Source organism: Nyctereutes procyonoides, unplaced genomic scaffold (assembly GCF_905146905.1).
Source record: "Nyctereutes procyonoides isolate TBG_1078 unplaced genomic scaffold, NYPRO_anot_genome, whole genome shotgun sequence".
NCBI classification, from domain to species: domain Eukaryota; kingdom Metazoa; phylum Chordata; class Mammalia; order Carnivora; family Canidae; genus Nyctereutes; species Nyctereutes procyonoides.
In genome coordinates, this window is record NW_026575139.1 from 2,590,858 (window position 1) to 2,610,304 (window position 19,447).

The window sequence follows — 19,447 nt, forward strand, 5'->3', positions numbered from 1 at the left end:
GACCAGCAGAGCCCCGTCCGGCACCCGGGCTGGGACGCGCCGGTCAAACGGCGATCACTTACCATGTGGACTACTTCTGGGTAAATAGGCTCTGTGATCACGTTCCGATTATGGGTGATATACTCCACCATTTCACTTAGAGCGGCTCGTTTTACTTCCTTCCACTTTAGGTCACTTAGTGGGTCGGAAACAAAGTCAAAGAGGACACAACACTGACGTAGCTTCTGGATGAAAAGCTTCTCTTGATCAGCAGGAGGAACATCTGAAAGGCAGAAAGCAAAGTATATTGATCGCAAAGAGCTTAACCCAGAATTACTGTGGAACACTCTTAAGCCTCCTCCTACGGTCATTTTTGAATTAATAGAGATTCAAGCTGAGAGACAGGCTAGGGATGAAGCGAGGTCAAACATCCGCCGAACAGAAGACAGCCAGTCACTCAGCTCCTACGCTTCTTACGATAAAACTTCTGTACTAGTTACTCTCCGAAACCACAGCCAGAGTACTGTTCAGCATAAACCCTCTGAATGCATGCGTTCATTCATCAAGGATCATCTGAGGGCCACTTGTCACATGCTGGTGCTGTGCTGGGCAACGGAGCAAGAGCCAAACCACAGGCCCCAGTCTGGGGCGAGGGGCACGGACACTCACACCAGTGGTACCTGCGGATGCAGGGAGGGGCAAGGTGACGAGAGTGACAGGGGGAGGGATGCTCCCTCAGGTCTGCTCCTGTTCTAGACAGGGCACGTGGGTGTCCCCTGGCTGGCTGGCAAACACGGAGCAAGTGGCATCGGACTGAGTGGCTGCAAACACATGGAGCCACCACTCTGGCGCTCCACAAAGCACGTTTCATTCCTCATTCTGGGACACGGTCAACACATGCCACAGAGGCTGCCTGGTGATCTTCATGATGACAGCAGTATCGAAACTGCGCAAATAATAAATAACACTCGCTTTACTTAGGGAGTGCTTGCCTGGGCCGGGGACCATACTAAAGGCTTTCTCCATATTTACACAGTTTTTTTTCTTTCATGTCATCTCACCATGACACAACAGAGATAAGAAACCAGTCTGGAGGGTCATCTCAGGGCAGGGAAGTGAAGGAGCTCTGTACAATCTCCCAGTGTTCTGGGAAGTCTGGAAAACTATCTGCCCGTGTGAGCGTGACAGCTTCCCTGGGGTGAAGATGAGCTCGGGGGTGACACGAATGAAAGGGATTTATTGATATACATACCGAAACGTGTCCAACATTGCAAAATGTCTCAGAAGATTTGCACAACTCAGTGAACCAGTATTTTCATAATGATCAATAATTCGTGTTTCGATATTCAAGGGCAAGCGAACCACTCAGAGGGCAAGTCAGTCTACTGGGTTTTAATGGAATAAAATGTATGGATGGATGGCTCATTATACGGTTGCAGACTCCACAGTGCGGATTCCTTCAAGAAGCTGCCCATTTAAGGGCTGGTATAACATCAGAGAAAATGCCTATTACTATCTGAAGAGATTATCTGTACACTTCAGTAGGGCAACAGAGTGAATGCAGAAGCAGACAGGACAATCCAGTGATCTCCTAGGAAGCCAAACATTAGAGAGATTTGCACAAATATAAAACAATGCCGCCCTCTCATTAATTTGTTTCCGTTTTATAAAACATGGCTCTTTTCTTAAAAAAGGTTATTTTTAAGGCCCATTATTTTTAATTTTAGCATACGTGCTGCCAAAGTGAGCACACAGGCTTATTATTTTTAAATGAATTAACATATGCTTTATTTTTTCTGCTTTGATTTGGGATCTGGTCCATATTGGTAGCCAAGGCAACATGAACAAAAGCTCTTTGGGGTCCCATGTAGTTTTTAGGAGTGTGAAGGGGTCCTGAGCCCGAAGCTGAGACCTACTGCCCCGTGCCTGCCTGCACCCCAATGTGTGCCCCTGGGTCCTTGGGCTTTCCCACCTTCAGCTACTCATGTCATCCCCTCTTCACACCGAGGGTCCTCCCTGCTCCTCCTTCCCCTTCCTGCCCCTACTGTCCCATGTCCACTTCCTGTTCAGGGTCCTTCTATAAAGGCTTTGCTTACTTCCTAGTTGGATGGGTTGCCGTGCTCTAGGCCAGGCGCTCAGTACCTACTATTGCTTTAAGCAGTGAGCTGTCCTGCAGAGTGTTTCTTGCTTCCCCACACGTTCCTTGAGGGCTCAGGCCAGGTGATGATGTTTTCTAGTTCTCCATACTCTCTAATGCCCTGCAATGGGCCTTGGAAACAGTAGGCCACATAGACGCTACCATCTGAATTGGCCCATTTGGTGGGAAACTGTAGTTCCCACAGAAGCAGCACAGGGCAGGGGAGGGGATTAGGAGATGTCGCCCAAGGGAGACTTAGGAGACCACAGGAACCCAACTGGTGAACACTGGAGTGCTCAGTGACTGCTGCATCATTTTATTTTATTTATTATTTTTTTTGTTGCATCATTTTAAATGAGTGACGATCATGACAGTGTTTGGGTCCAACTTTTTCCAATGGTTTTCTTTTCTGAATTCCTCACTTGACTCCTATCCCCACTCCACGCCAGTTTTGCTCCCCCTCCATTTTGCTAGGATCACCTTAGTGATTCAGTTTGCCATCATGGCTTGTATGTTTGGACTCTATCTGGCATTCCCGTGTTCTTGACACCATAGAAAGCGAGAAAGCCTGGGTTTACCCCAAGGGACACCTGATGAGGACCCAGACACCGAGAGCTCAAACGGCTTGTCCAGGGCCACCATGCCATTAAGTGGCACAGCACAGATAGGACAGTGGGATGTACTCAAAAGCAAGGGCATAGCTAGGGTCACTGAGGTGCCGCCAAATCTCCCACATATTGAAAGCATTCGAGAGCATCATTTACTCCTTTTTTTTTTAAATTTTTATTTATTTATGATAGTCACAGAGAGAGAGAGGGAGAGAGGCAGAGACATAGGCAGAGGGAGAAGCTAGCTCCATGCACCGGGAGCCAGACGTGGGATTCGATCCTGGGTCTCCAGGATCACGCCCTGGGCCAAAGGCAGGCGCTAAACCGCTGCGCCACCCAGGGATCCCCATTTACTCCTTTAATACAGCATCACAACTGACACTCAGAATAAAGACAAGGTTGTCTCCAAAAATACTAAATCAAATATATTCCGATTAAGAAGGAAGAACGGACTAAAATAGTTTCCAAGTCTTCTATCTAAAATTCTTCTAAAAGGCAATAAAGTTCCAATTTTCTGGAAATTATGTCGATTCTTCCAGGGTACCAGACAGCTACGGTGTTACTGTACTATTTTCATTTATAGTTTCTAAAAAGTCTGTGATTAAAACCTCCTGAGTTCCAATTTTTAGAACCTCGTTGGCTATTTTTACAATTTCACAGTTTAAAGGTCTGAAGAAAATTTTAAATTAGCATCGCTAACCTTGGAAGAAAAAAGAGGCACGACAGATTTGAACCTGTACTTGACTCCACTCCTCTGATTACCCCTGTAACGTAAACCGAATGTTACAGAACCAACCAGGCCTGGCACTGCTGGTGCATTACACTTGGGCATTCGGTATTCAAGAATGCCCGGCTCTTAATAAACCACCACCCTGGATTTGACCCAAACCTTACAATTTCTTTCTTGCAGCAGAATAAAAAAACAAAAATGGGCTTTGAATTTTTGCTCACCAGTGACCATGGTTTGCTTTATTGTAAACCGCACACAGACTAGTAACACGGACAAACCTGTTTCAGAATACGTCAATGGAGTCTCTTGATCCCAGCATCCCTACAGGCAACAACTGCAGCCTGTTGGTGGTGCCAGGACCCCCCAGTGACAGGGCCCTTTAGCTAGGAGCGGGGTAAGAAGTACACTTGCCCATGACAAGCCCAACACCAGGCCGAAACTGCTAAGAGGAAGAGGGAAATAAAGTTGGTGATCACAGTTCTGGCTGGAGAACATTCTTTTATTATTTCTTAAGAGTTGTTACACTCTGCACGGATAATACCACAAACACTCTGGGTCTGTATTAATCTTTCAGCTCTTGCCCCCCACCCCAAGCGGCCTCGTGACTCGGTTATTGTGAACTGGAGACACTTCCCAACTGTTTCCAGGTACATCCTGAATGATACCTAGGAGCAAAATGTAGGGACGCACTCATGCCAAACCTGTAGGGCGAGAGGGGAAGGAGGACACTAACCCATCGGCAAACAGCATAAACAAGGTGGAGAGAAGCCTGTGTCATTCTTTTCAATACGTATTTACTAAAAGGAAGCCAGTAATTTGTAACTGACAGGGCTGCTCAATGAAGGTTACCATCGGGGGGGGGGGGGCATTTTTAGCTTCATGAATGTTCCTGGTCCCCAAAGTGAGGAAGGGCAGCATGCCTACCCCCACAGCACCAGAGCAGCCATAGGGAACCGGCTTGTTCCTCTGATCCCTGACCTCCAAGGCTGGGATGAACTCCCAGGGGCGCCCAGGGTGGTAACAGCAGAGCTTCTAGGTACCTAAACTTTCTTCTTCTGCAAAGAATAAAATGTAAGCTGTACCAACATGTGGTCTGACACGTAGTGGAGGTGCGTGCTTGAGACCGCTCTGCAGCTGGCATGTGCGGTGGCATCTGGAGACCACTGCAAACCTTCACGAGTGAGTCCTAAGGGGCTAATCGTTTCACAGCCAGCTTCCCAGGTGTGCCTCAATCACTCAAAGGGCAGGGCCCTGACACGACATACTTTTTAACAACTGAATTACGGTATGGTATGGTAAGGCTGAGCCACTGAACTGTAGCCATATGGGAGGAGGCATCATGTGAACTGTCCGTGGACAGAAAAGTGATGAAACTAAAAAAGCCAACCAAGCCCAGTTGCACCTGACAAGTCTTGGTGGTGAAAAGAAACAGGACAAGATACAATAGAGAACCAACTTTTAGCATGAGAGCATGAAAGACAGCAGAATCAGGCCTCCGTGGTATACAGGTGATGGCTTTTTCCAAATAATCTTGACCCCAACACGTAAAGGACGGAACAGCCAAAACCGTCAGCTCAGAGAACGTCACATCAAGAGATGCTCCCCCCAAAGGCACACACTCCTGAGCTGTGAACTGCTTCGTGGTTGCTCACAGAATATTTGCTAAGCAGCTGACGCGGCTTGATTTCTAAGGAGAGTGACCACCGTGCAACCACAGCATCTCTGTGAGCCCTCAAGGGCATGGCACACGGGTTCCACGAGGGTCTGTGAAAATCCGTAAGTCGTGAGCCCACAGTCAGGAGATAGTTCACACACAACGGAGACAAACAAGCAATTCTCTCCAGAAGGAAAGAGCCAAACCTCACCTATGGTGTCATCCTGTCTCTCCCATACATCTAATCTCAGTCCCAGGTGAGTGGGAATAAAGTTGGATTCCATTACTGACAATAGGGAGTAGATTTGGGCATCTTCATTAATATGTGCAGAATTCCCTTAGCTCTAGTTCTTATACGAGGAAGCGCAGCAGATGGCAAGTTTCTCCCACTAGAAAACAAAAGTTCGGCAATACTATTTTGTTTGCGAAAAAGGAATTTTATGTGCCATTTTGGAAATGACCCTTCTTTCCACTGCTGCCTGCGTCCCCTCTGTCCTAGATGAAGGGTCTGTGGGCACAGATCGCTCTGCTGTTGCACGGACGCCCCTCCCAGGCCCCATACCAGCCTTAGCTCCCAGAGCTTTCAGACTGTATCTGTTGGACTAACTCCTTTCACCTTGTTCTGTTCCATGCCCTGACTATTCACGGCCCTTTAAATTCCCTTTATCAATCTGGGAAGAATGGAAGTCTCTGTAACACTGAGTCTTCTGATTCACGGATGTGGACTATTTCTCCCTAAACTCAAGTTTTCCTTAAATGCCTTTCAATAAAGTTTTATCACTTTCTCTTGAAATGTGTTACATATTTTTTAGATTTATTCTTAGGTATTTGTTATGTTCTGATGCCACTGTAAACGGTTATCTTTAAAAAGATTTAATTTTCTAACTGCTGCTGCGATGCACTAAAAAAAAAAAAAGATTTGGGGGATTACTTTTGTATCTAGCTACCCTTTGTTTAACTCTTGTTAATTCTAATACTGCTATCCGTAAATCTTTTCTGTGAATACCATTCTTTCATCTGCAAAGACCAATGGTGTTCTTTTTCCTGCCTGAGCAATGTGCCAGGATGTGGCGGGAGCAGCTCCCTCAGCCTCTCCCAGCTCAGAGGGAAGCTCTTGCCAGATCCCACTGGGCCAGATGGATACACTGGACTCTGTAGATAACGTTCACCAGATGAAGAAACTGATATATTCAGTGCTGTCTCAAACCCTAGTCCACCAGAGACTTCTATGCAACGGGGTAAGTGGATTCTAAAATGCAGAGGAAACATAAGGGGTCAACACGAAACTAGGCCCAGAACAACAGGGTGGGACAACTTGTTCCAGAAACAAGTAAGTAGACTTACTGTAAAGCTTTATTAATGAAAACAGCCAAGCCACAGAGAACAGGGACCAGAAACAGGCATGAGCATACGTGGATTCTCAATTGACGACAGAACTGTTTTCCAGAACAGCAAAGAAAAGTCAGTCTTTAAACATAACATAGTGGGACTAGGTACCCAGGGACAGACAGGAAGAGGGGAGGGAGGAAGAAAGAAGAAGTTGGATCCCACTACAATATAAAAATGAAAATTAAGGGATCCCTGGGTGGCGCAGTGGTTTAGTGCCTGCCTTTGGCCCAGGGCGTGATCCTTGGAGACCCGGGATCGAATCCCACGTCGGGCTCCCGGTGCATGGAGACTCTTCTCCCTCTGCCTCTCTCTCTCTCTCTGTGCGACTATCATAAATAAATAATTTAAAAAAAAATGAAAATTAAGCTATTGGTGGGTTATGACTTTTTTTTAAATTTCTTTTTATTCGAGTTCAATTTGCCAACATATAGCATAACACCCAGTGCTCATCCCATCAAGTGCCTCCGCCCTCAGTGCCCGTCACCCAGTCACCCCCACCCCCCGCCCACCTCCCTTTCCACAACCCCTTGTTCGTTTCCCAGAGTTAGGAGTCTCTCATGTTCTGTCTCCCTCTGATATTTCCCACTCATTTTCTCTCCTTTCTGGTGGGTTATGACTTAAATTTGAAAGACAAAACTCAAAAAAAAAAAAAAAAAGACAGAACTAATGCTTTTAGAAAACAATATGGAAGACAATCTTATGTCAAGAAAGAAGTGGAGAGGACTTTTTTTCTTTTGAGTATAGTTGACACACAATGTGACATCAGTTTCAGGTATATGACAGTAATTCAACAACCCTATAGTCTACATTATGCTACGCTCACAAGTGTAGCTATCATCTGTCACCAGACAACACTATCCAATACTATTGACTATATTCCCTGTGCTCTTTGGTTCCCACAGCAGATTCATTCCATAACTGGGAGCCTGTATCTTCCATTTCCCTTCACTCATTTTTAAGAAAGATTTATTTTGCAGGTGGGGGTGATGGGGAAGCAATTGTGAGCAGGGGGAGGGGCAGAGAGGGAGAGGGGGAGAGAATCCCAAGCCGACTCCGCACAGAGAACAGAGCGGGGCTTGATCCCACAACCCTGAGCTCAAACTGAGTTGGACGCTTAACTGAGCCACCCAGGCGCCCCATCCCCTTCCCTCATTTTGTCCATCCTCCCCTCCCTATTCCCTCCGGCAACCATCAGTTTGTTCTATTTACAGGCTTCAGTTTGCTTTTTGTTTGTTTTGAGATGCCATGTATGAGTGAGATCATAGGGTATTTGTCTTTCTCTGACTTACTTCACTTAGCAATATGCCCTCCTGCTCCATGTTGTTGCAAATGGCAAGATCACATCCTTTTTTACGTCTGAGTAACATTTCATTTTATATATATATATATATCCCACATCTTCTTTATCCATCCATCAATGGATACTTAGGCTCCTTCCACATCTTATAAATAATGCTGTAGTAAATGCAGAAGTGCATATATGGTTTTGAATTACTGTTTTCATTTTTGGGGGTAACTACTCACTAGTGGGATACTGGATCTTACGGTATTTCTTCTTTCTTTCTTTCTTTCTTTCTTTCTTTCTTTCTTTCTTTCTTTCTTTCTTTCTTTCTTTCTTTCTTCTCTTCTCTTCTCTTCCTTCCTTCCTTCCTTCCTCCCTCCTCCCTCCCTCCCTCCTTCCTTCCTTCCTTCCTTCCTTCCTTTCTTTCTTGGAACCTCCATACTGTTTTTCACAGTGGCTATACCAATGTACATCCCGCCAACAGTGTAGGAGGGTTCCTTTTTCTCTACATTTGCCAACACTTATTTCTTGTGTTTTTGATACTAGCCATTCTGACAGGTGTAAGATGATATCTCATTGTGGTTTTGATTTGCATTGATGATGACTAATGTTCGGCATCTTTTCATGTGTCTGTTGGCCATCTGTATGTCTTTGAAAAAATGTCTATTCAGGTCTTCTCCCCATTTTGTAAACCGATTATTTGTGTTTTTTTTTTGATGTTGAGTTGTATAAGCTCTTTACATATTTTGTATATTAGCCCCTTATAGGGTATATAATTTGGAAATATCTTCTTCCATTCAGTAGGTTGCCTTTTTGTTTTGTTGACTGTCTCCTTTGCTGTGCAAAGGGTTTTTATTTTGATGAAGTCCCTATAGTTTATTTTTGCTTTTGTTTCCCTTGCTTTAGGAGACCTATCTAGAAAAATGATGTTACGGCCAATAAAGAAATTATTACCTGTTATCTCCTAGCAGTTTTATGGCCTCACATTTAGGTCTTTAATCCATTTGCATTTTATTTTTTTGTTTTTCCATGTAGCCGTTCAACTCTCCCAGCACATTTATTGAAGAGACTGTCTTTTCCCCACGTATACTCCTACCTCATCACAGACTGACCATATAAACATGGGTTTATTTCTGGGCCCACCATTCTGTTCTATTGATCTATGTGTCTATGTTGTCTATATTGTTTTGATTACTACACCTTTGTACTAGAACTTGAAATCTGGAATTGTGATACCTCTAGCTTTGTTCTTCTTTCTCAAGATTGCTTTAGCTATTTGGGATCTCTTGTGGTGTCATACAGATTTTAGTATTATTTGTTCTAGCTCTGTGAAAAATGCTGTTGGTATTTTGATAGGGATTGCACTGAATCTGTAGATTGCTTTGAGCAGTATAGACATTTTAACGATATTAATACTTCCAATCTAATGAGCATGGCATATCTTTCCATTTATTTGGTCATCTCCAATTTCTTTCATCAATGTCTTATAGTTTTCAGAATATAGGTCTTTCACTTCCTTGGTGAAGTTTATTCCTAGGTAGTTTATACTTTTTGGTGCATTTTTGAATGGAATTTTTCTTAATTTCTCTGCTACTTCACTATCAGTGTATAGAAATGCAACTAATTTCTGGGTATTAGTTTTGTATCCCGTAACTTTACTGAATTCACTGATTACTTCTAGTAGTTTTTTTTTTGTGTGTGTGAGGTCTTTATTACATATAGTATCACGTCATCAGCTAACAACATTTCTTTTCTTCTAGATGCCTCTTATTTCTTTTTGTCTGATTGCTGTGGCTAGGACTTCCAGCACTATGTTGAATAAAAGCGGCAAGACTGGATATATATGTCTTTTAGAGGAAAAGCTCTCAGTTTTTCACCATGGAGTATGATGTTAATCTGTGGATTTTTTACATATGGCTATAAGGTATTATGTTAAGGTATGTTCCCTTTAAATCCACTCTGTTGAGTTTTTATCATGAATGGATGTTGAATTTTGTCACAGGTTTTTTTCTGCATCTATTGAGATGATCCTAGGATTTTTATCCTTCCTGTTGTTGACGTGGTGCATCACGCTGATTCAGAAATGTTGAGCCATGACTGCATCCCTGGAATAAATCCCATGGTAATGATCATTTTAATGTGTTGTTGTGTGCAGCTTGCTAATATCTTGCCAAAGATTTCTTCTTTTTTTTTTCTTGCCAAAGTTTTTTTGGCATCTATGTTCCTCAAGGACACTGGCCTATAGTTTTCTTATTTTGTGGTGTCCTTGTCTGGTTTTGGTATCAGGGTACTGATGACCTAGTATAATGTATTTGGAAGCTCTCCTTCCCCTTCTCTGTTTTTGGAATAATTTGAGGAGAACAGACATTAATTCTTTAAATCTTTGGAAGAATTCACTTGTGAATCCATCTGGTCCTGGATTTTTATTTTTTGGTAGTTTTTTTTTTGGGGGGGGGGCGGTTGGAATTAGTGATTCACTTTCATTAGTAGTGATTGTTCAGATTTTCTATTTCTATTCAGCTTTGGAAGATGGGATGTTCCTAGGAATTTATTCATTTCTTCTAGGCTAGCTAATTTGTTGGCATACAATTTTTTTTGTAGTAGTCTCTTATCTTTTGTATTTCTGTGGTGTTGGTTGCTATTTCTCTTTCATTTCTGATTTTATTTGGTTTTGAGAACTTAACACACAAACATAATAATCATTAAAAGACTGATGAATTGAATATATAAGATCAGATATTTTTCCTCCTCATGACGTCACCCAAAATGACAGAGTAGGGAACTATTTAAATACATAAAACCAGTAGACTCTTGCTCTGTGAGCCAGGAACTGCATTCCTGGGCACAACCTATGAATCTCACGCACACGCAGCACAACACAGGTAAAGAGAATGCTCACATCAGCACTAACAGCAGAAACTGCAAACAACCTGAACATGCATCAGCAGTGCATGTTCTAGAACATTCTGAAACTACAGAGATGAATGAGCCCTAAACAATATGAATGAATCTTACAAAACACTGTTGAATGAAGAAGTGAAGATAAAAGGATTTATTCAGTATGATTTCATTATTATAAAGTACAGAAACAGGCTTCCCTCAACCTATTCAAGACCCACAGGGGCTGTGGGGGCACCTGGTATGAGTGGTGGTTATGTATTTTCTTTATAATTATTCATTACACTTTAAGTGCTCTGTGTATGAGTTGTATTTCAAACTAAAAAGGCTACAAAGTACATGTAGCAAAAACACAAAAACACAACAACCCTCAAAGGCACATAAGAACAGAGAGAGATGAGTCTCCTTCCTCCATCCCCATCCTCTGCCTCCACCTCCCCTCCCAAAGGCAGCCACTGTCCCCAGGGTGGGAGTCCAATACATCTAAGTCTCTTCCACGATGGCTTTAGATGAACCAACACTGACAAATTCTAAATTAACCTCGATCTACTTGGGACTAGAATACAAACATACACACCACAAAACCCTACCACATTCTCTATTGTACATAGTGCTTACATTGGAGAACTTAAGCTCCGGATATCTTTTTCTTAATTGAAAACATTTCCCAATCAAAATGAAGTTTCTAGGGCAGCCCCAGTGGCCCAGCAGTTTAGCGTCGCCTTCAGCCTGGGGTGTGATCCTGGAGACCCGGGATCGAGTTCCACGTCGGGCTCCCTGCATGGAGCCTGCTTCTCCCTCTGTCTGTGTCTCTGCCTCTCTCTCTCTCTCTGTCATGAATAAATAAAATCTTAAAAAAAAAACAAAAATGAAATTCTAAGTGACCTCTATTTTTTTTTCTATTTATATGAAGCTCCTTCCTCTCCTTCTCTCTTGAAGGTCAGCAATTATGATCCCAAATGTATAACAGTAAAATGGTAGTATGAGTTGTTTATCAGATCTAAAACATTTGATATGAAGCAATCAGGGCATAGAAACTAATGTCTCAGGATAGGCCCCAACCCTATGTAGTCTGTAGCATAAGGAATTCATTGCAAAATTCACCCAATTCATAGATGCCAGGCACTGTACTAGGCTCTGACAACACAAAGTTAAATTAAAACACAGTACTTGGGGATCCTGGGTGGCTCAGCGGTTAAGCGTCTGCCTTTAGCTCAGGGCGTGATCCCGGTTTGGGGATCGAGTCCCATATCAGGCTCCCTGTGAGGAGCCTGTTTCTCCCTCTGCCTATGTATCTGCTTCTCTCTCTCTGTGTCTCTCATGAATAAACAAACATAACAAAACAAAACAAAAAACCACAATGCTTGATCTAAAAGAAAAAAGGACTAAACCACATGAGAAGGGCCATGAACAGAGATTTGCGAGTGGCTACAGGGACCCAGGGGAATGGACGTCAGGGATACAGGTTTGGGAAAGGTGTCCCTGGGGAGTACCTGAGTTTGGCCTTAGGAGTGGAGCAGGAGCCAAGTCAGTTCTGCTGTGAAGGGCCTGGGGCCACATTCAGTGGGGGAGGAGTGTATCTCTAGGTCCCTACCTCTTAAATCAGAGGGCCCTGAAGTTACGGGACAAATTAAACAGGAAAATCAACTTTCCTGAAAAAGACAAAACTTTAAATGAGAACGCTGTTTACATTTTACAAACCCCCAATTAATCAGAGGAGGGGCTCTGTCTTGTTCACCTCGTTATCCTCAGGATCTGAAACTGGGCCAGCACATATGTGACCCTCAAATATTTGTTGAAGTAACAGAGCAACAGAGGGGAACACACTCGGATACTGTAACCGAGAGGGACCATAATTCAAAACACATTTACATTAACATAACACCGAATGTATCAGAATAGAAAGCAAAGTCGCCATAAACTCTCAAGATAACATCCAGACCTTCAAAGATACCGCGTGTGTGGGCATCTGGGCACTCGGGACTGTCAGAGGTACCCTGACATGACTGTGAGCACAGATCTGAATCACAGACACACACAGCCTGATTTGGGAATAGGAACATTTCTCTTCACAAGTGACAGAGGGACTGAAAGGAAGGTGCTGGAAGCAAGAAGACCCGTGTCACGAGAAGGGCTGAGTACAGCCTAGACCCAATCTGTGTCTTGTGAGGCAACCAGGACACCCAGCTCTGGTTCCCCAGGGTGCTGGCCTGACAGGGACCATTTCTGGGAGCAGTTTATCGCTTACCCCAGAAAATCCAAACTTCCACAACCTGAAAGCATGATAAACACAGCTGGGTGAAATGTTCACTTTCACGGAGACTCACTTCAAACCCTGACCCTTAGTCCCTGCATAATTTCAGAACTGAGTTAATCCTCTCAATCTGTACCTAACTCGATTATTTTCAAAATCATAATGAAGCTTTCCCAATGTCAAAATGCCAAGTTTCACCATCTATCCTTCCTAACGCGTCCATTTCCCATATCAATGCCCCCAAATCAAGTTGTGTCTTTCACTTCGTGGTTCTTCCTTTCTTTCTTGGTAATCCTTAAAACACGCCTAACCTACAGTCAATCAGTAGTGTCTCAGACTGGATGCGACATGGCACCTTAGCTTCACCACATGCCCTGTGCGCGTGGCCAGGCTTCTCAGTGGGTGTTACCTCATTCAAGAACGGCGCAGGGGCACCTGCCCATGTTCTGTCCATACCACCTGACACAAAGGAGCTGAAGTCACCACTGGCAACTGCAAGTAGGACTTGAAGAACCACGTCTCGGAGCTAAGAGCATGCATGTGCGTGGGAATGCTGAGAGCTAGCTGCCTGCACCTGTCCTGTGTTTGTGGTATTCCAGGAGGATCACCCGGGAGGCACGGAGCACTCTTTCCTGTTGTGAGTATGCTGAGACCATCCTTTCCCACTCCCTGTGGCTGGGATTTCAGGACTCACACAAAATGGAAGCTCTGCCTGCCAAACTACTTTGAATACAGATTTGGTAACGTAAGACTGGCCGGCAGCTTCTACAGTTACGCTTTTGCCTTAAACATGTTTTATTAAGGGGCAATCCATGGCTCAAAGTCCATTATGAATGTTCCCTTTCAGATCCCGGTTCTGCAGTGTTTTTCAGCTTTGTTGCACACATTCACCAAGTTTAGATTCCTCCTTCCTTCCCGAGGGAACAGATCTGCTGACCCCAGGCCCTGCTCGGGACAGCAGGTGTGGTGTAAATCCCACAGCCCAGGGTTTCCCCACAAACCTGACAGCCCTCCTCCTCAGACATCTGAGATCCTCTCCTCCTTTTGGTTTTTCTACATTTGCGAGAGAGAAAGGGTTCCCCTACTGGCCTCTGGCCCACCACCCTGTCTCATGAAATTACAGCACGACTTAATAAGGCAGATATTTTCACTTCAAAAGGCAGTGGCTGGAGCCAGGGTGTAGTCCATTCATGCCCTCAGCCTCCAGAACCAGCAGCCTCCACCAGGGAGTGGGTGGGGGAGGTGGCAGGGTGAGCACAGCCCAAAGCAGTAGGTCAGGAGGAGATAAGACAGGGACCAGGAGAGACTGGTTTCCTCAGGAAAGCTCTTCATCGCGGCACGTGAATTCTTTTTTTTTTTTTTAAAGATTTATTTATTTATGATAGACATAGAGAGAGAGAGAGAGAGAGGCAGAGACACAGGAGGAGGGAGAAGCAGGCTCCATGCAGGGAGCCTGACGTGGGACTCGATCCCGGGACCCCAGGATCACGCCCTGGGCCAAAGGCAGGCGCCAAACTGCTGAGCCACCCGGGGATCCCCGAGGCACATGAATTCTTCAGTGAAGGAAATCACATGGGAGAAACAAACTGACTTCTAGTGTAGACTTCACCGTAAGAACACGGTGAAGTCACAACATCATTCTAAGCCTCGGGGGTTCCTGAAGCTATAAAACCGCTTGGGGACACACGTGCGTAGTCAGGAATGTGTCCCCACCTCCTACTAATACACATGAGGAATTCAAGAGACATTAGTTGAATCTGAAACCTTGTTTTTTGTTTTGTTTTTAAAAGGGAAAGATGACAAGTCAAACTCCCAGGGATAAAGATATAAATCCAAAACTGTGATTTGTTGACACAAGGCCATATTTCCTGCTTAAGAATTTAGTTCTAAAGTGCCTTGTGGGGAATGAGGTTAGACAGCTACCATTAGTACAAATTAGTGAATGTTCAACACCTCTGGTTATGTCACTTTATCTTCCACTTCCACTAGCATTTCTGATGAAATATTGTACAATATTACTGCATCTGGCGACCAGCAGCTCCAGCAACACAGGAGCTCATTTATCGAAAGCACAGGGGCAGGCAGCATTTCAGAAAAAGTCACTGCTTTTATTACATCTGACATATAAGAGATTGCCAAAGGAAGATTCCAGAACCCTTAATATGTTTACTGGCAGAACAGGGTAGAGCTGTGAGAAGGATATACTGAGAACGCGTACGTATTTTTTTCAGCTTTGATTTTATATTCTCTACTTCTTTTCTCAGCGTCTCAGAAAAGAGTGGTTCTTTCTGGACATGAGCAGTCTTAGGATGAATTCTGGGCTCATTGCATGTGATGTCTGGCCCAGAGTGGCAGCAGGGACAGTCAATGAAGGCCACGCTCAGTAAGTCTTCAGGGCCCATGTGCTGGGACCTGCAGAGAACGAGCCTTTGGGTCACAGAGACCTGGGAAACCATGTAGTCGGTGACCATGTGCATGTGCATGTCCAACCTCCAGGGAGGTGACACAGATAAAAAGAGGGGCCAGGCCCCTCAAGTCTCCCTCCTGGGAGCTGCTAATCTCTCTCTGCACACACCCACCGCCCCCCCCCCCTGCAGAATTAGTACGTGCTAATTAGTGTTAACATTTTTCTGTTCTGGGTTCCAGTCTTCATCTCACTGGGCCATCAACTAATGCCTGCCTAAAGGCCAACAGTATTAGGGCCACCAGCCAGCAAAGGTGGATGACAGCTCTTCCTGTCCCCAAGGGACAGTGGCACCCTGACGGCAGGGGAGTGACCGACGCCCTCCTGGGGACCAGACAGGTCTGCCCTGGGGGCTTTCTGACTGGCTCCGGCACAGAACTTGGCCTCATCACTGTCATCAGGTGGCTGTTTGGGGAGGAACGCAGAGGCAAAGAGAGGACACAGCCTCCTGCACCTCCACCATACTCCGTAACAGGCGCTCCACAGATGGACCACGTAAGCTTACGATGCTGGTGAGACCAAACCTCAGGTGCTCTTAACCTGGGATTTGCACACTTCTGTGCAGGGCAAGCCAGGGGCCAGGCTGAGGGGATATCCAGTGTGGGGGCCAGAGAGCATTCTGGGCGTAAATGGAAACCTTCTACGCTGCTTACACCTGTCATGTTACTGTCACAAGTAATACACCAATTATAAAGTGAAGGACTTAAATTCAGAGAGTAGAGACAGAAGAACTGGAAGGCTGCAGGGGTGAGAAGGCAGGCCTGTGCACCTGCGCCCACCAGGCACGATGGGCTGCGGGCCGGGCCCAGATCCGTGACACTGGAGGGCGAGCTGGCTGACGCGCAGAGCCACACGCCTGCCCACGCCCGCACCTCCTCAGACGTGGGCTCCTCAATGGCGAGGTGGCAGGGGTAATTAGTGGTGACACACAGCTCCACAACACAGCCCTCTCCCTCATCCCTGGCATGAGGGATGCTGCGGCTGGGCCAGCGAGTCTAGGTGGGCCTTTGGATGAACCACACACAGCCAGAGGCCAAAAGCCAGGCTCTTGGCTCTCCTGTTTCTCCAAGAAACCCTCCAGCGGTGGCTCACCAACCACACAAGCCCACCATGAGGCAAGGTAACCCACCAGGAGTGCTTCACACCCTCATCCTTTTATCTCTTAAGTTTATTTTTTTTAGTAATCTCTACACCCAACATGGAGCTCAAGCTCGCCACCCTGAGATCAAAAGTCACGTGCTCTTCTGACTGAGCTGGCCAGGCGCCCCCACTCTCCTTTTTTCAGGGGAAGCAAGTGTGCACTGAGACAGTTGGCTGTGGATGGCACGCACCGCCTGCTGCTTTATAAAAGGGCCTTGATTACATCATGCTCCCCAAATCACACACTATCTAAATACACTGAGTGCATTATCCAAAGAGTCAACCAGAAGGCTCATTTCCCCCTCGGAGAAGAACATGCCACCTAAATATCTGATGTTTTTATTACTAGTTCAAACAGGAAACACTCTAGTGTTGGGTATGTGTTGAAGACATTTAGCGGATCTTCGTCTACATATCTGATCCCATATTGCATGGGAAACTCAGATGCTGCTTCTAATCACGTGTGCACACTTCTATCCACAGAGCAAAATCTGTTGGGTAAAATGTGCTTGGCTCTTCTTGGGCCTGGGAAGAAGAACTTTCTGTGATAAGAAGAACCACATACAAGAAGTTCCAACACTGGAGCTCCAACCTCGCTTTTTTTTTTTTTTTTTTTTTAAGATTTTATTTATTTACTCATAAGAGACACAGAGAGAGAGAGGCAGAGACACAGGAAGAGGGAGAAGCAGGCTCCATGCAGGGAGCCCGATGTGGGACTCGATCCCAGGACCCCGGGATCTTGACTTGAACCAAAGGCAGATGGTCAACCACTGAACCACCCAGGGGCTCCAACCCTGCTGTCTTTAAGGCAGGACAGGTGGAACATGAGGGGACAGGACAGGCGGTGCATGTTCCTCCGCACCTGAGCAGGCGGGGGGGCTGCAGCCTACCAGTAACACCTGCAGGACTTCAAGTGATGCCCCCAGTCAGCCCCAGAGGGTCCCTGACTGGCAGGCACTTCCCTTCCTTGTCTCCCTGGGGACCTTTACTCTCAACCACTCTTTCTAACTGCAAGATTTTATTACAAAGAGAACACCACGTGGGTGCGGCCACCCTGGGAAATGCTTGTCTGGACACCCGGAGTAAGCACAGACCTGGACGGGGAGCAACCCTGAGGCAAGCTGGGGCCGTGGATAGACTTGGTGATCCGAGTGGGAGCTATTTGGGCAAACCTTCTCACCTAGTCCTTTAAAGCTGATGTTCCTGTTCTAAGTACTTCCAAGGATTTGTTCTTTATGGTCCCAGTTTTAGATCAGAACAGCTTATGCTCAGAGCACTTTTGAGGTTGTCACCAGGTACAGCTGCCCCTCGCTTCTAACACTGAGTTCTTCATTTGGCAGAAAGCGAGTGGCAATCCCAGGTTGGGAGTCCCAGCTCCACCTGTTACTACCTTTGTGGCTTTAGGGCAAAATACACGATCTCTCCGGGCCTCTGTTTCCTCAGCTGGAAACTGGGGATAACTGTGCCCCACAATGCACTGGACTGTTGTGAATGATCACATGTCATGTACCCAGAGCGATGCCCGAAACAGAGCGTGTCCTCAATCAGTTACTGGTTTTTGTTTTTGCTAATCAGATGCGGTTAGCTTCTATCACTCAATCTTGTTTATGCTCTTATCCTGAAAAAAAAAAAAAAGTCTGTTACGGAAGCAACGTTTCTCATCCTCTCCAAGCATTTCCAAGCAGGCCACTAATGCACTGCACTCAGCAGCTAAATCTGTACCTAACAAAAGGCGGAATCTCAATCTGATGGTGTCTGGCTGTGCATAATTCAATTACGCGGGTGTCCTGGCAAACCGAGCACAGTGATGGTGCTTTGCCGTTCTGGTTCTTAGGACAGTGCAGCCCAAGAGTAGCTACTTAAATGTTCTCTGCGAGAGGCTGAGTGAACCTCAAATCTAATTACTACACATGTGCCTGCCAGGTCATGGAGGAGCCAAGCTCTTGGACGAGCTCAGGGACGTCTTAGTACTATCAATTTGTGGCATAATTAGATTTGAATGGAGAAATATCCTTTGAGTTTCATAGATTTATCAAGGATTATGGTGGAACTAGTGTTTTGGGCGATGGGTGCTGGAAGCTCACATGGGTAAGAAGATAAAAAAGTGGAAGGTGGCAAGCCTAGGGCAGTGGGAGGGCACTGCTCTGAGACCGCTGTGACACCTGCTTGATATTTCTGGGCCTCAGTTTCCATATCTGAACAATGAAGTCCTTTCTGGCTCTCCGAGACTGTGAAAGAACACTCCTCTCAAAGTGCCAGCAGCACTTCCTACAGATGGGAAAAGGTGATATATGACATGGTCTCAAGACACAAATGGGGCCTACACAGAATAGCATGATTTTATTTTTCAGGAGAGTGAAAACCATGAGGAGGAACATATAAAAAACCAAGGGCTTGAACCTATATGTGAGATCATTTTCTCTGCATACAGTTGACCACTGGTCTTTAAATGAAATTTGAACTTAGTATTCAATTGCCAACATCTGATGTAATACATTTTTTTTAAGATTTTATTAATTTATTCATGAGAGACACACAGAGAGAGAGAGAGGCAGAGACACAGGCAGAGGGAGAAGCAGGCTCCATGCAGGGAGCCTGATGTGGGACTTGATCCCGGGTCTGCAGGATCACGCCCTGGACTGAAGGCGGCGCTTAAACCGCTGAGCCACCGGGGCTGCCCCTGATGTAATACATATTTTTAAAGGATTTTGTTTTCAGAAGAGTGATACCCGCTCAACGTAAAAAAAAAAAAAAATCTCCAGACATAAGAAAGGAAAATTCAGAGCTAAGCACTGTTGGCATTTTGATGTCTACCTAGGGGTCTCCTGCGAGCACAGATGCGCTGCATCACATCAATGTACCACTGAGGACCAGGCTTCATACACTTCCTCTCTTTTTTACTGTGTTCAACC

The 19,447-nt window shown here is 45.4% G+C and overlaps 1 protein-coding gene across 9 annotated transcripts in view; it reads right to left on the reverse strand.

Annotated features, from left to right (window-relative positions):
- Positions 1-19,447, reverse strand: part of PPP2R5C (protein phosphatase 2 regulatory subunit B'gamma) — a 122,277-nt gene that overhangs the window by 48,297 nt on the left and 54,533 nt on the right. For all 9 annotated transcript variants that reach the window (XM_055304084.1, XM_055304081.1, XM_055304082.1 and 6 more), the window contains one exon: positions 63-262. In XM_055304084.1, the coding sequence (XP_055160059.1) occupies positions 63-262 (200 nt within the window). The remainder of the gene's footprint in view (positions 1-62; positions 263-19,447) is intronic.